Source organism: Apium graveolens, unplaced genomic scaffold (assembly GCF_009905375.1).
Source record: "Apium graveolens cultivar Ventura unplaced genomic scaffold, ASM990537v1 ctg3853, whole genome shotgun sequence".
Taxonomy (NCBI): domain Eukaryota; kingdom Viridiplantae; phylum Streptophyta; class Magnoliopsida; order Apiales; family Apiaceae; genus Apium; species Apium graveolens.
In genome coordinates, this window is record NW_027418297.1 from 29,769 (window position 1) to 45,569 (window position 15,801).

Here is a 15,801-nt window from a genome sequence, read left to right on the forward strand (position 1 = left end):
AGACCAAAATAACCATTACCATATCCGTAACCAGGGACATGAGAAGCAGGATCAATCTGATTAGGCTTAGCTTCAAACTGATTAAAGGCCCTGTGTCCATTAAAACCAAAAGGTGGCAAATTAGAATTTGCATTCTCAATCAAGATGCTATTAGCTTGATTGTTCACATTTTTCTTCAACGCTTCCATGCAGTCCTTCAATTATTGAAGCTCATCAAATCCCATCTTTTCGACCGGAGATTCCCACCAAAACTGGCTCTGGCTAGCTTGCCTCATGTCATCAAGTGCCTCTCCTCTCTTCCTCTCACCCTCTAGTTCATTGAAAAATCTGTGTGAGATGGAAGTTCAGCTCGCAAACAGTCATACTACGATGAGCTTCAACGAGATGGAGAGTGCTTGAGTTTGAAGGTGGAGGATTGCGACTAAAAAACCTATCAATTATACCTTCAACATTAGGATGTCCAAAGGAGAACACTTTTCCAGCTGGAGAAAAGACTATAATGGCAATCTCAACTCCACAAAGTGTACAGAGCTCACTTGCCTTCTTAAAAAGGCCTGATCGACGCTTTGAGAAGGTAACTTGCAGGTGATTCTTACGCTCTATTTTCGCAATCTTGATCTTTTGGCGGCCAATGCTGAACTTTTTGGCAATCTCTAAACAAGCTATCAAGAACAGAAACCAAAAGAAAAGCAAATGGAGCAATGTTTATGTATGTTGAAGCTCTGATTTGTAGAGTAAAATCATTTGGTATTTATAAGAGGCTTGGCATTAACACTGAAAGCTGGCAAAAATTATAATCTCCTAATCTGTGTTAAGGGAATCAAACATATTGTTCCTGTGACAATATCAATGATTGGGGAGTTACAAAAATCTTATTTCTTAATGTATGGATATTACTAATATTCATGTTATTGCACATTTTTAAATCAAATTAAGCCAATAAATTTTGTTATTAAATACTTATTGTAGCGAATTTGTTATTCTGCTGGTTGTAGCCACCATTCTCATTTTACTTAATCTAGTGAAAATTACCTTAAAATTCACATGAAAAAGTAATTTGACAATATCTACGTATAAGTTATTTAGCAGTGTCCGTTTTGACTAAATTTTTTTCTGTGAATTACGTGTCAAAATTCGCTATTGTAATTTCCTTTTAAATATATTTTTCTTACCGGAAAGCATGATTTGCATAAAATTTTTAAGATATTACGATCCGTAAGACGTCAACGTATCAAATAATGGGCATAATCTATTTTTCATTTAAAATAGAATTATTACCATACAATAATATTGGCTAAAATAGGATGGAAATTTTGGTGCAATTTTAGTAAAACATGATAAAATTTCATTCCATTTCCGTCGAATTGAAGCTTAAGTGCCTTTTTAGGAGATATACAATGCGAACCAGACTAAGTTATCCTTGTGCTGATGTTCAAATTTGGATCGGATTTAATTAAATTCATATTTATTTAAATTTGTTGGATTGGATTGAGATCAGATCAATTTCAAATTTTTAATAACATAATTTATATCCAAATTCATTAGGATCTCCGATTATCGGATAGGACCTCCGAATGCATTTAAATTTTTTGAGATGAATAATTTTAATTTAACATGGTTCAATAATAAAAAAAATTAAGCACACAAAACTATTTTAAGTTAGAGATGTTGTGAAAATAAAAAATTTGAAAATATGTGAAAATAGTTCAGTTTAAAATAATTATGAAATAAATACATAAAAGTAAAACATTGTAATTTAAGAAATATATGAATTAATTATATAAGTCGTTTTTAAAAATTAAAATAAAAAATGTTGTGAATTGTGAATAAATAAAATATTATGTATGAAAATAATTTCTGACACATATGATTCACTCATTATAATATGATAAAATGTGGTGTGTAGAAGAAATTTTAATATGATGAAATAATAGTTACTTTGAAAATAAAATAAAATAACTTGAAAAATTAGAATATTAATACATATAAATTAATTTTATTAATTGATTATATTTAAATTTTATTTATATATATTAATAATTTATAAATGTATAAGTTTAGTAGTTAGGATCTGGTTTTTATAGACGAGTGAAAATCCACATCCACTTCTTAATGAATCGAATCCTTATAAGATTGGATGGGAATATGGGAGCATAGCTGTTTTTAGAAGAATCTTATGTCATTATTTTACTAACCAGGCTATTAGACTGAATATTTATGATGATAATTCCTTGGTGCACATCTCGTTGATCAGCTTAAATCTTCCTTTGTGTACCTATGCAAATAAAGTGACAGTACCATTTTTCAGAGAACAAGTTGCATTTGCATTCTATTCAATAACATTATCATATACCTTAGCCAAGAAACTTGCAATGTTTCTACAATAGGTTGTGCCCAAAGAAGTTAAGAAATACTATGATTCTACTCAAATTTTGATGGCAATCCTCAGCATGTTAAACACTCATTTTCGATTTTACGATGATAAAACTGTGAATAGACAAGCTTTGAAAGATAAAAAGAAAGGAGGATTGCTTTTACTATTATGAAAGAACGCGGAACATAGATTGAACTTATGTCAATCAAGAACCAAGTACCAAGTATTGTGCGGGAGTTCTAGTGTGAGGACCGGTGAGGAATAACTTTGAGAGAAAGTGGAAACAACAAGAACCTCACTCCCTCCCTCTCTATGACCCTATCTAAAATGCAGTCGCTTATTTTTCGGATAAAATTGGAACAAGAATCATATATCTCCTGTTCCTAAAAATGCAATAGCAAATAGTTATATAAAATATGAATAATATTTATTTATTTGTATTATTAACAGGTCCGATTTTAATCAATTTAGGTGGAATATTTTATCGAAATTGAAACATTTAAATTGAAATATTTTTAATTTTTTAATTTCAGTTCAAAATCATTTTTATTTGAATGGAGTTTTCATGTTTTAGTACTAGTGTCAATTCATTTTTTATTTTGTTGAACGATAATTTTTACTTAAACCTGATAATTTGTTCATTTTATATTTTTTCACGTCTTCTTCTACTTTCGTGTTTAGTTTAAATGAATACTAAATCCATCACTAGTTAAGAATTCGTTTGTGTACATATACCTGCATGTCGTGTAATTTTGTGTCATATTTTATGTAATTTTGACCAAAACATTGTTTAAATATTATAGTTTCGATTAAATTTTTAGTCTCATCCCATCCAGACTATTTGGTTAACATAGAAAAAGGTCGCCCTACTCAAAACGAACAAAATATTATATATATTTAGCCGTGTAATTCGAGGAAACAATGAAGAAGCTTTTGGAAGGTGGTTGGTCCAGGGTTTGCGGACTAGTGTAAGTTCTGTTATGTAAAGTTGTTATATTATATTATATTATATTATATTATATTAAATTATATTATATTATATTATATTATATTATATTATATTATATTATATTATATTATATTATATTATATTATATTATATTAAAGTATATTATATTATATTATATTATATTATATTATATTATATTATATTATATTATATTATATTATATTATATTATATTATATATTATGTTATTTTATAGTTGGGACTAGTGTACTTCTTTTCAAAGTTATACTAGTGGGTTTGGTATTGAATTGAGAATTATTTTAAAAGAAAGTGAAAAATGTATTTATTGAATTTGGAATTCTTGTTTCTAGAACTGTAATCTTAAAAGATCTTGGATGAGTTTGGGGTCATAGATGTTAAATATCTTCTGCTGACATTTGTTTATTGATTAAATAATTTATCTTGGATTGAGGTTTCATCGTGATGACCAAATCCTATGACCCTGTATATGGATTTCATGTACTAAAAAAAGGTCGCCCTATTCGAAATGAACAAAATATTATATACATATATATACATATACATATATATCGTAAACGAGGATATAGTAGAGGTTGCAAACAAGACGGTATACAACTTGGTTTTGGAAGATATGGTACTAAAAATTGTAGAGACGGTCGTCTTTCAGATCGAGCCATTGAAGTAGCGCCCCAAGTTATAATCGAACAACTCCGGCAAATAATTTAAAAAAATATGGAGACATGGGTAAGAGTTTTCGCATATCTTTTTATTACTAGCAGAATGGGAAGCCAAAAGGAAATTCTATAAGTTACATTACTCGTATGTGCACGTGACACATTTTACTTGAAATATGTGTGGTGAGTTTGTCAAATGCACGACAAGCCCTCGTTCGCTTCCATATTTAGGTTCCTCCAGTTGAGTCGCAAGCGAAAATCGTCAAAGGTCTCATTCAAATCTAATTTATAAATTAATCAATAGCTTCTTCTTTTGTTTTTAAAATTTTCACAAAATAATGAATTTCTTTTTCAATATATTTTTTTTGTTAGGATTACTTTTATTAATTGAGTTTAAGTCAATAACTTATAAGTGTTATCAAATTTTTGAATTTGAATTTTTTTCTATTTTTTTATAAAAATTATAAATACAATATACATTTATAAAATATATTTAAATAATTTTAAAATATTTCTTTAAATATGTATTTATGTCAATTTATATCTGTTCATGTTGTGTAACAAAGGTAAATTCAAAACCGCCTCTTAATTTATTTATTTAATTACAATTACGTGTTTGTGTACGAAAAAGATAAACCGAAATACGAAAAAAATTATGTCGTATATGAAATTGTTGACTGTAATTGTACCGTAATAATATGTATTTATGGAAAAATTATTATTTGTTTCAAAATGAGATAATAAAAAAGAACAAACAATTATTATTTCAACCAAACAATCCTCTACTACAAAATATTAGAGGTCCAAAATATTATTAAAAAATCCAATCTTATAAATACTAGGGGTCCAAATAATTATTACAAAAGATAACTTTTCTCATAATAATATGAGATCTTGCATGTATTCATGTGCGTCTGCGAATTCAATTTGAACATATGTCCTGACAAGTCAATTCATAAAAATTTATAATACAAATTTGGGGTTAGGTCGATTTTGGTTACCTACTCAAGCCCAAAACCCCTTGCAGCGTTACTCAATTTCATAATCAGATAAATTCCTTCATATCTAAAACCCCTCTTCGCATATACTGTAATTGATAAGGATTAGAATTTGATAATTAATAGAAGTTGGAATTGATTATGGGAATCGTGGGAATAATGGGTTTGATTTGGAGAGAGAATTATGGGATGTGGAAGAGTAAAAATCAGTTTGGAATTGATTTTTGATTAAAAATCCTGATTTTCTCTTAAAACTGCTGTTTTATTTTTTTTCGAACAGGGACCCGGCGCGGGTGCCTGCTAGGACGGCGCGGGCGCGCTCACTCTCTGGAAAATCGGCACGAGCGTGGCCGCGCGCTGGATCAGCGAGGCCGCACTTGGTCACTGGAGTTGGCCCTGAATTTTCTTCTTTTTCTGATTTTTTTTATGTTTTTATCCTTTTTTCTTGCATCCTCTACCTACGAATGTACAACAAAATTGGGTTGCCTCCCAAGAAGCGCTTCTTTTACGTCGCTAGCTCGACGTAGAACTCGAGATCAAATGGACAATAGAACGACACTAACCACCTCGCGGTTTACCGTATCACCATAGTAATGCTTCAACCTCTGACCATTTACCTTGAATGCTTGGGCCGGATAATTCTAAAACATTTCCAGCGCTCCATGTGAAAACATTGTTTAGACAATAAACGGCCCTGACCATTTTGACTTCTACTTTCTAGGAAAAAGACGGAAACGAGAGTTGAACAAAAGAAATTATTTCCCCGACACAAATGATTTAAGCACTAGACCTCGATCATGCCACCTCTTGACTTTCTCCTTGTACATTTTGTTGTTCTCATAAGCTTGAAGTCAAAACTCGTCGAGTTTATTCAATTGAAGCATCCTCTTCTTTCCAGCCGTATCGAAATCCAGATTGAACTTCTTCAAAGCCCAGTATGCTTTATGCTCGAGAACCACAAGTAAATGACACCCTTTACCATAAACCAACTGGAAGGACGACATTCCCAAAGGAGTTTTGTAAGTTGTTCTATAAGCCCAAACAGCTTCATCAAGCTTCAAAGACCAATATTTCCTTGATGGACATACAAGTTTTTCCAAAATGCGTTTGATCTCTCTGTTATATACCCCATCTTGACCATTCGTATGAGGATGATAAGCTGCAGCAATGCGATGATTCACATAATACCTTTTCATCATAGCAGTGAACTTGTGATTACAAAAATGCGACCCCTCATCACTGGTTATGACTCTTGGAGTTCCAAACCTTGTGAATATCTACTTATGAAGAAAATTAAGCACCACTTTCGCATCGTTCTTTGACAACACCTTAACTTCAACCCATTTCGACACGTAATCAACCGCCAACAAGATATACTGATTGTTACAAGATGAGACAAATGGCCCCATGAAGTCAATTCCCCAAACATCGAAGACTTCAACCTCGAGAAGCACAATAAGAGGCATCTCATCCCTTTTAGACATATTACCCACCCGTTGACATCGATCACATTTCAAAACGAACTGATGAGCATCTTTAAATAATGTCGGCCAAAGGAAACCTGCTTGAAGAACACGAGCTGCTGCCTTTTCTCCTCCATAATGTCCTCCATAAGCTGTTAAGTGGCAATCTCGTAAGATCCCCCCGTTTCGATGTAGGGAATACATCTCCTGATGGTTTGGTCAGCTCTTTGTCAAAAAATAAATGGCTCATCCCACACATACCACTTTACTTCATGTAGAAACTTCTTCCTTTGAGCGTAAGATAAGTCAGGAGGCATGATATTACTCACAAGGTAGTTCACAATGTCTGCAAACCACGGTTCTTCTTCTTGCACTCCAAACAGCTGCTCGTCGGGAAAAGACTCATTTATCAATGTCTTCTCCAATGAAGTAGCATTAGGATTTTCTAAACGCGAGATATGATCAGCGACTTGATTTTCAGTTCCTTCTATGTCCTTGATCTCTAGTTCAAGTTCTTGAAGCAAAAGAACCCAATGAATCAATTTAGGCTTCAAGTCCTTCTTTGAGACGAGATATCGAATTACAGCGTGATCAGTGAAAACTGTCACCTTAGTCCTAAGTAAATAAGATCGAAATTTCTCAAAACCATAGACAATAGCCAAAAGCTCTTTCTCCGTAGTAGTATAATTCAGTTGGGCACCATTTAGGGTCTTACTAGCATTGTAGACCACATGAAATATGTAGTTCTTCCTCTGTCCAAGAACTGCTCCAACTGCATAGTCACTTGCATCGCACATCATCTCAAAAGGTTTATTCCAATCAGGTGCAGTTATGACTGGTGCCGTGATTAAACTCTTCTTTAATGTCTCGAAAGCTGCGATGCACTCGACATCAAACCAGAAAGGGACGTCTTTCTCTAAAAACCTGTATAATGGCTTCGAAATCTTAGATAAGTCTTTGATGAAACGCTTGTAGAACCTCGCATGACCAAGAAAACTATGAATTCCCTTAACAGAAATAGGTGGAGGAAGATTCTCAATGACCCCCACGTTGGCCTTATCCACCTCAAGACCCTTACTAGAAACCTTGTGCCTAAGAATAATGCCCTGTCACACCATAAAGTGATATTTCTCCTAATTGAGAACCAGATTGGTCTCAACACACCTCTTGAGAATGTGTCCAAGATTTTGCAAGCACTCATCAAATGAATCGCCAAAGACTGAGAAGTCGTCCATGAACACTTTCACATTCACTTCTTAATGAATCGAATTCTTATAAGGTTAATTGATTATAGTTAAATTTTATTTATATATATTAATAATTTATAAATGTATAAGTTTAATAGTTAGGATCTGGTTTTTATGGATGAGTGAAAATCCACATCCACTTCTTAATGAATCGAATCCTTATAAGATTGGATCGGAAGACAGGAGCAGAGCTGTTTTTGAAAGAAGGGGAGTTGAATACTACAAGTTTAACTGATCTTATGTCGTTAATTTACTAATCACGCTATTAAACTAAATATTTATGATGATAATTCCTTGGTGCACATCTCATTGATCAGCTTTAATCTTCCTATATGTACCTATGCAAATAAAGTGACAGTATCGTTTTTCAGAGAACAATTTGCATTTGCATTATATTCAATAACATTATCATATACCTTTGCCAAGAAACTAGCAATATTTCTACAACAGGTTGTGCCCAAAGAAGTTAAGAAATACTATGATTCTACTCAAATTTTGATGGCAATCCTCCGCATGTTAAACACTCATTTTCGATTTTACGATGATAAAACCGTGCATAGACAAGCTTTGAAAGATAAAAAGAAAGGAGGATTGCTTTTGCTGTTATGAAAGAACGTGGAACATAGATTGAATTTTTGTCAATCAAGTACCAAACACCAAGTATTATCCGGGAGTGCTAGTGTGAGGACTGGTGAGGAATAACTTTGAGAAAAAGTGGAAACAACAAGAACCTCCCTCCCTCCCTCCCTTTTTATGAACCTATCTAAAATGCATTCGGCTTGTTTTTCGGATAAAATTGGAACAAGAATCATATATCTCCTGTTCCTAAAAATGCAATAGCAAATAGTTATATAAAATATGAATAATATTTATTTATTTATATTATTAACAGGTCCGGTTTTAATCAATTTAGTTAGAATATTTTATCGAAATTGAAACATTTAAATTGAACTATTTTTAATTTTTTTAATTTCACTTCAAAATCATTTTTATTTGAATGGAGTTTTCATGTTTTAGTACTAGTGTCAATTCATTTTTTATTTTGTTGAACGATGATTTGTACTTAAACCTGACAATTTGTTCATTTTATATTCTTTCACGTCTTCTTGTACTTTCGTGTTTAGTTTAAATGAATACTAAATCCATGACTACTTAAGAATTCGTTCGTGTACATGTACCTGCATGTCGTATAATTTTATGTCATATTTTATATAATTTTGACCAAAACATTATTTAAATATTATAATTTCGATTAAATTTTTAGTCTCATCCCATCCAGACAATTTGGCTAACATAGAAAAATGGTAGCATTCCGTTCCCGAGGGACCTTAATTGAGTCCGTAAAAATAAAACCTGTTCAACAAAGTACTTCTCCTGTTACTCAATATATTTGTTTTTAACCTTGAAATAAAACAAAATCACTGCGTTCCAATTTTAGTAAAATAATGAATGATATTCCATTAGTAATGAAAAAGGGTGGAGGGGATCCTTATATGTGCTAATGTTGTTCAGGTCGCTTAAAGGGTGCAAAAAATAGTTAGAACTAAATATGAAAAGTATGAAAAAATATCTCATAATGTATTTAACCATAAAATCGATTATGCTCCTGCAGAAGTGTCTACTTGTTATAAAATCTCATTTGTCAAAGTATGGATTTCATTTTCTTAAAAAAGGTCGCCCTACTCAAAACGAACAAAATATTATATATATTTAGCCATGTAATTCGAGGAAGCAATGAAGAAGCTTTTGGAAGGTGGTTGGTCCAGGGTTTGCGGACTAGTGTAAGTTTTGTTATGTAAAGTTGTTTATATTATATTATATTATATTATATTATATTATATTATATTATATTATATTATATTATATTATATTATATATTATGTTATTTTATAGTTGGGACTAGTGTACTTCTTTTCGAAGTTATACTAGTGGGTTTGGTATTGAATTGAGAATTATTTTAAAAAAAGTGAAAAATGTATTTATTGAATTTGGAATTCTTGTTTCTAGAACTGTAATCTTAAAAGATCTTGGATTAGTTTGGGGTCATAGATGTTAAATATCTTCTGCTGACATTTGTTTATTGATTAAATAATTTATCTTGGATGGAGGTTTATTGATTACATATTTTTTTTCGGCTGGGTTTTTAAACTCAGCTCGGCTCGGTTTATTTTAAAAAAAATTATGCTCGGCTCGACTCGAATAGAACTCGGCTCGGTTCTGTTCGTTTGCAGCTCTAGATGGGAAGGTGGGAGCAGACCTGTTTTTGGAAGAACGGGAGTTGATTACTACCAGTTTGTAATACCCCTTCTTAAAAATTAGAAGGAGGTATTACCTATCATAAACCTGCAAACAGAGCACTAATATATTTCTAAACAATTAATAAACAGTATAAAATCTCCAAAATAATATTAAATCTACAAACTGTCTAAACCAAAAATATGAATGTTAAAATCTCTAAATAAATAATTAAGTCCGATATTGATAAAGTCAAAAATTCTAACCAATAAATGGGGTTGCTCTCCATAGCACAGTCCAAGATTTCCCCTATGCACCTACCGGAAAAAAATACGGCATAAGCCAAACGTCCAGTACAGATTTGGAATACAATTTATAAAACAGAAAATCAGAAATAAATATTTCACAGCTTATAATAAAACAATAATTTTGGGTTATGATATTTCATACCGAAATTAGAACGGATACAAATACACAAATCATAGGGTACCTAATATGTACAACAGAATGGATAACGTGTACGACATATACAACGACACCATAAATCAAATCACAAATCAAATTCTGGGTGCAACCACGTATCCTGAACAAATATCAAAATGGCCAAACGCTCCTCCCAAGAGCTAACAGAAGGATAGGCCATGACCAATCACAGTGTCACGGAAGTGTCATGTCACTGGTATCGCAATGACATGGCTGTAGTACTCCTGTTAACTCGGTATACCCTAAATCACACTAAGGGTTCAAAATAAAAATATTCTCGCAAAATTTAAAAATCACATGAGAAAAATGATACAAATTTCCAAAGCAGGTGAGTGTCATAAATAATTTTTGAAAACCGCATACACAGATATCTAAATTTTCAAAATCAAATTTTAAAATAATTTTCGGAAATTAAAACGGTCAAAGCAAATATTAACGGAATGAACAGAAAGTAGAACATAATGAATCAAATAAATATAATGGACAAGAGGAGTAACGGTGAATAAAAAAGGGACATAATCCGTACCTCGAATATCGCAACTAAAGTAATATCAAAATCTGCAAATGATGTGCTAAATCCCCGACCCGTGATCTAATTACAAAATTAAAATTTATAATTAATGTTTGTTGCTTCTTAATTTATTCAAAAATGATTTTTTTATCAATACACAACTATTCGCCTCTGAATCAGTACGTTACATGTCCTCGAATTTAACACTAAAGAGACCAAATGTCATGTCATTATTACATTTATAATTATACAATTTGTTTAAACGAATGCACCTAACTACCACACTGCTTAATAATTTAATAATACATATACTTAAAATAGTTAGATTCCAAATTAACTACCATTGTTCACCTTTATTAAATAATTAATTATAAATTATGACACTAGTATAATTGGACTCACTAGTATAATTGGACTAAGTACATGTACACCAATTAAATTGTTTTAATCGTAAGTGGCATACATAAAATCAATTTAAATTATAACTAATAAATAAGTATATTGAAGTAGTGAAAAACCCTCACAAAATTTTAATTTTATATAAATAATTTAAATAACTTGAATCATCCAGTTGCCACACTATCATAGTCTAATCAACCGTAATTAAATAAAAGCTCACATATGCATAATCTAACTTAATAATTTTAAAGTAACATGAAAATTGGAATTGAAGCAGCAGATCTTGTGGATTAAACATATGTATAAATAAATATTATAATTCGCACTTGACACTAATGACGTGATTTGACAACAAAGAAACAAGGATGGCCATACACTTTATTACTAAATTTGTGTATTGTGTGTGCTCTGTCAACAATTGACAAGGTCACATGCAAAGTGCTTAGCTATATGACTAATTATAATAACAGGCAATAAAGAGTTACCTTATTCAATGAAAACAAACAAAAAACTACTACAAGGCTCGATGACTCTGTTTTCCTCTAAGTCTTTATCTGCATGCTCTTCTAAGATTTTTCTTCTCTTTTCCTTTGCTTGCGTAAATTAAGAATGCCCATGTGTTGATATATATATATATATATATATATATATATATATTACACAAGGTATCCTCTAACTATTAGAATTAGAATTATAACAACTAATTACTATTACTTTTATTTCTATGCTATTTAACAAATGAATTAAAATCACTTATTTTAATTTTAATTCAAATCTTATTATTATTATTATTATTATTATTAAATTCTCGTATATTACATATATACCACCCTTAAATACGATTCCGTCCCCGGAATTAAACAAAACTAAAAACTCGTACCTGAATCGAATAAATACGGATATTTCTCACAAATAGATTCTTCTAATTCCCAAGTAGACTCTCTCTCCGGATGATTTTTCCACAAAATTTTCACAAACGGAATGGCGTTCTTCCTCAAAATTCGCTCCTCTCAAGCTTCTTCCTCACAAGAAAGATCTTCTCTAATCTTATTCAATGGATACTAAACTACGTGTAATGGATGATATTTTATAGCCCTCAAAACAGACACATGAAACACATTATGCACATGAGATAGTTGTGGCGACAACGCAACTCTCTACGATACCAAAACCTCAAAAGGTCCAACATATCTCGGACTAAGCTTTTCCCTCATACCAAAACGCTTGGAATTACAACGGCAATCCAACTCCACAAAGTGTACGGAGCTCACTCAGCCTTCTTAAAAAGGCCAGATCGACATTTGGAGAAGGTAACTTACAGGTGATTCTTACGCTCTATTTTCGCAATCTTGATCTTTTGGTGACCAATGCTGGGCTTTTTTGCCATCTCTAAACAAGCTATCAAGAACGGAAACCAAAAGAAAAGCCAATGGAGCAATGTTTATGCATGTTGAAGCTCTGATTTGTAGTGTAAATCATATGCTATTTTAAGAGGCTTGGCATTTACACTGAAAGCTGCAACAATTATAACCTCCTAATCTGTTTTAAGGAAATTAAACATATTGTACCTGTGACAATATCAATGATTCGGGAGTTACAAAAATCTTATTTCTTAATGTATGGATATTAGTAATATTAATGCTATTGCACATTTTTAATTCAAATTAAGCCAATAAATTTATATTAATACTTATTCTAGCGAATTTGTTATTCTGCCGGTTGTCACCACCACTCTCATTTTACTTAATCTAGTGAAAATTTCCTTAAAATTCACATGAAAAAATAATTCGACAATATCTACGTATAAGCTAATTATTTAGCAGTGTCCGTTTTTGACTAAATTTTTTGTTGTGACTTACGTGTCAAAATTCGGTATTGTAATTTCCTTTTAAATATATGTTTCTTACCGGAAAACATGATTTGCATAAGATTTTTAGATATTACGATCCGTAAGATGTCAATGTATCAAATAATGGGAATAATCTATTTTTCATTTAATAATTATGGCCTAAAAGGATTTTTGTTGGAGGAAGGTTCAATTGCCGAAAAATATGCTAACACCTCTTTATAGGAAGATATAATCATGATACAGAAGTTTTTGGGGATAGAATTATACCATACAATAATATTGGCTAAAATATGATGGAAATTTTGTTGCAATTTTAGTAAAACATGATAAATTTCATTCCATTTCTGTTGAATTGAAGAGTAAGTGCCTTTTAGGAGATATACAATGTGAATCGGAGTAAGTTATCCTTGTGCTGATGTTCAAATTTGGATCGGATTTAATTAAATTATATTTATTTAAATTTGTTGGATTGGATTGAGATCAGATCAATTTCAGATTTTTAATAACATAATTATATCCAAATTCATTAGGATCTCCGATTATCGGATAAGACCTCCGAATCCATTTAAATTTTTTGAGATGAATAATTTTAATTTAACATTGTTCAATAATAAAAAACTTAAGCACACAACAACTATTTTAAGTTGGAGATGTTGTGAAAATAAAAATTTGAAAATATGTGAAATAGTTCAATTTAAAATAATTATAAAATAAATACATAAAAGTAAAACATTGTAATTTAAGAAATATATGAATTAATTATATAAGTCGTTTTTAAAATTAAAATAAAAAATGTTGTGAATTGTGAATAAATAAAATATTATGTATGAAAATAATTTCAGACACATATGATTCACTCATTATAATATGATAAATGTGGTGTGTAGAAGAAATTTTAATATGATGAAATAATAGTTTACTTTGAAAATAAAATAAAATAACTTGAAAAATTAGAATATTAATACATATAAATTTAATTTTATTAATTGATTATATTTAAATTTTATATTTATTATATTAATAATTTATAAATGTATAAGTTTAGTAGTTAGGATCTGGTTTTATGGACGATGTGAAAATCCACATCCACTTCTTAATGAATCGAATCCTTATAAGATTGGATGGGAATATGGGAGCATAGCTGTTTTTGGAAGAATCTTATGTCATTATTTTACTAACCACGCTATTAGACTGAATATTTATGATGATAATTCCTTGGTGCACATCTCGTTGATCAGCTTAAATCTTCCTTTGTGTACCTATGCAAATAAAGTGACAGTACGCATTTTTTCAGAGAACAAGTTTGCATTTGCATTCTATTCAATAACATTATCATATACCTTTAGCCAAGAAAACTTGCAATATTTCTACAACAGGTTGTGCCCAAAGAAGTTAAGAAATACTATGATTCTACTCAATTTTGATGGCAATCCTCAGCATGTTAAACACTCATTTTCGATTTTACGATGATAAAACCGTGCATAGACAAGCTTTGAAAGATAAAAGAAAGGAGGATTGCTTTTACTGTTATGAAAGAACGCTGGAACATAGATTGAACTTTATGTCAATCAAGTACCAAAGTACCAAGTATTATGCGGGAGGTGCTAGTGTGAGGACTGGTGAGGAATAACTTGAGAAAAGTGGAAACAACAAGAACCTCCCGCCCTCCCTCCCTTTTTATGAACCTATCTAAAATGCATTCGGCTTGTCTTTTTTCGGATATAAATTGGAACAAGAATCATATATCTCCTGTTCCTAAAAATGCATAGCAAATAGTTATATAAACTATGAATGATATTTATTATTTATATTATTAACAGGTCCGGTTTTAATCAATTTAGTTGAATATTTATCGAAATTGAAACATTTAAATTGAACTATTTTTAATTTTTTTAATTTCACTTCAAAATCATTTTTATTTGAAGGAGTTTTCATGTTTTTAGTACTAGTGTCAATTCATTTTTTATTTTGTTGAACGATGATTTTACTTAAACCTGACAATTTGTTCATTTTTAATTCTTTCACGTCTTCTTGTACTTTCGTGTTAGTTTTAAATGAATACTAAATCCCTGACTACTTAAGAATTCGTCGTGTACAATGTACCTGCATGTCGTATACTTTTATGTCATATTTATATAATTTTGACCAAAACATTATTTTAAATATTATAATTTTCGATTAAATTTTTCGTCTCATCCCATCCAGACACTTTGGCTAACATAGAAAAAATGGTAGCATTCGTTCCCGAGGGACCTTAATTGAGTCCGTTTAAAAATAAAACCTGTTCAACAAAGTACTTCTCCTGTTACTCAATATATTTGTTTTTAACCTTGAAATAAAACAAAATCACTGCGTTCCAATTTTAGTAAATAATGAATGATATTCCATTAGTAATGAAAAGGGTGGAGGGGATCCTTATATGTGTAATGTTGTTCAGGTCGCTTAAAGGGTTGCAAAAAATAGTTTAGAACTAAATATGAAAAGTATGAAAAAATATCTCAGTAATGTATTTAACCATAAAATCGATTATGCTCCTGCAGAAGTGTCTACTTGTTATAAAATCTCATTTGTCAAAGTATGGATTTCATTTTCTTAAAAA

At 30.9% G+C, this 15,801-nt stretch overlaps 1 protein-coding gene across 1 annotated transcript; it reads right to left on the reverse strand.

Annotated features, from left to right (window-relative positions):
• Positions 1-200: 200 nt before the first annotated feature.
• On the reverse strand, positions 201-6,682 carry LOC141701452 (agamous-like MADS-box protein AGL61). The gene is made up of 3 exons (XM_074505102.1): positions 6,577-6,682; positions 431-662; positions 201-327 (listed from the first exon to the last, which is right to left on the reverse strand). The coding sequence occupies exons 1-3, from the start codon at positions 6,680-6,682 to the stop codon at positions 201-203; spliced, it is 465 nt and encodes a 154-aa protein (XP_074361203.1).
• Between the last annotated feature and the right edge of the window lie 9,119 nt (positions 6,683-15,801).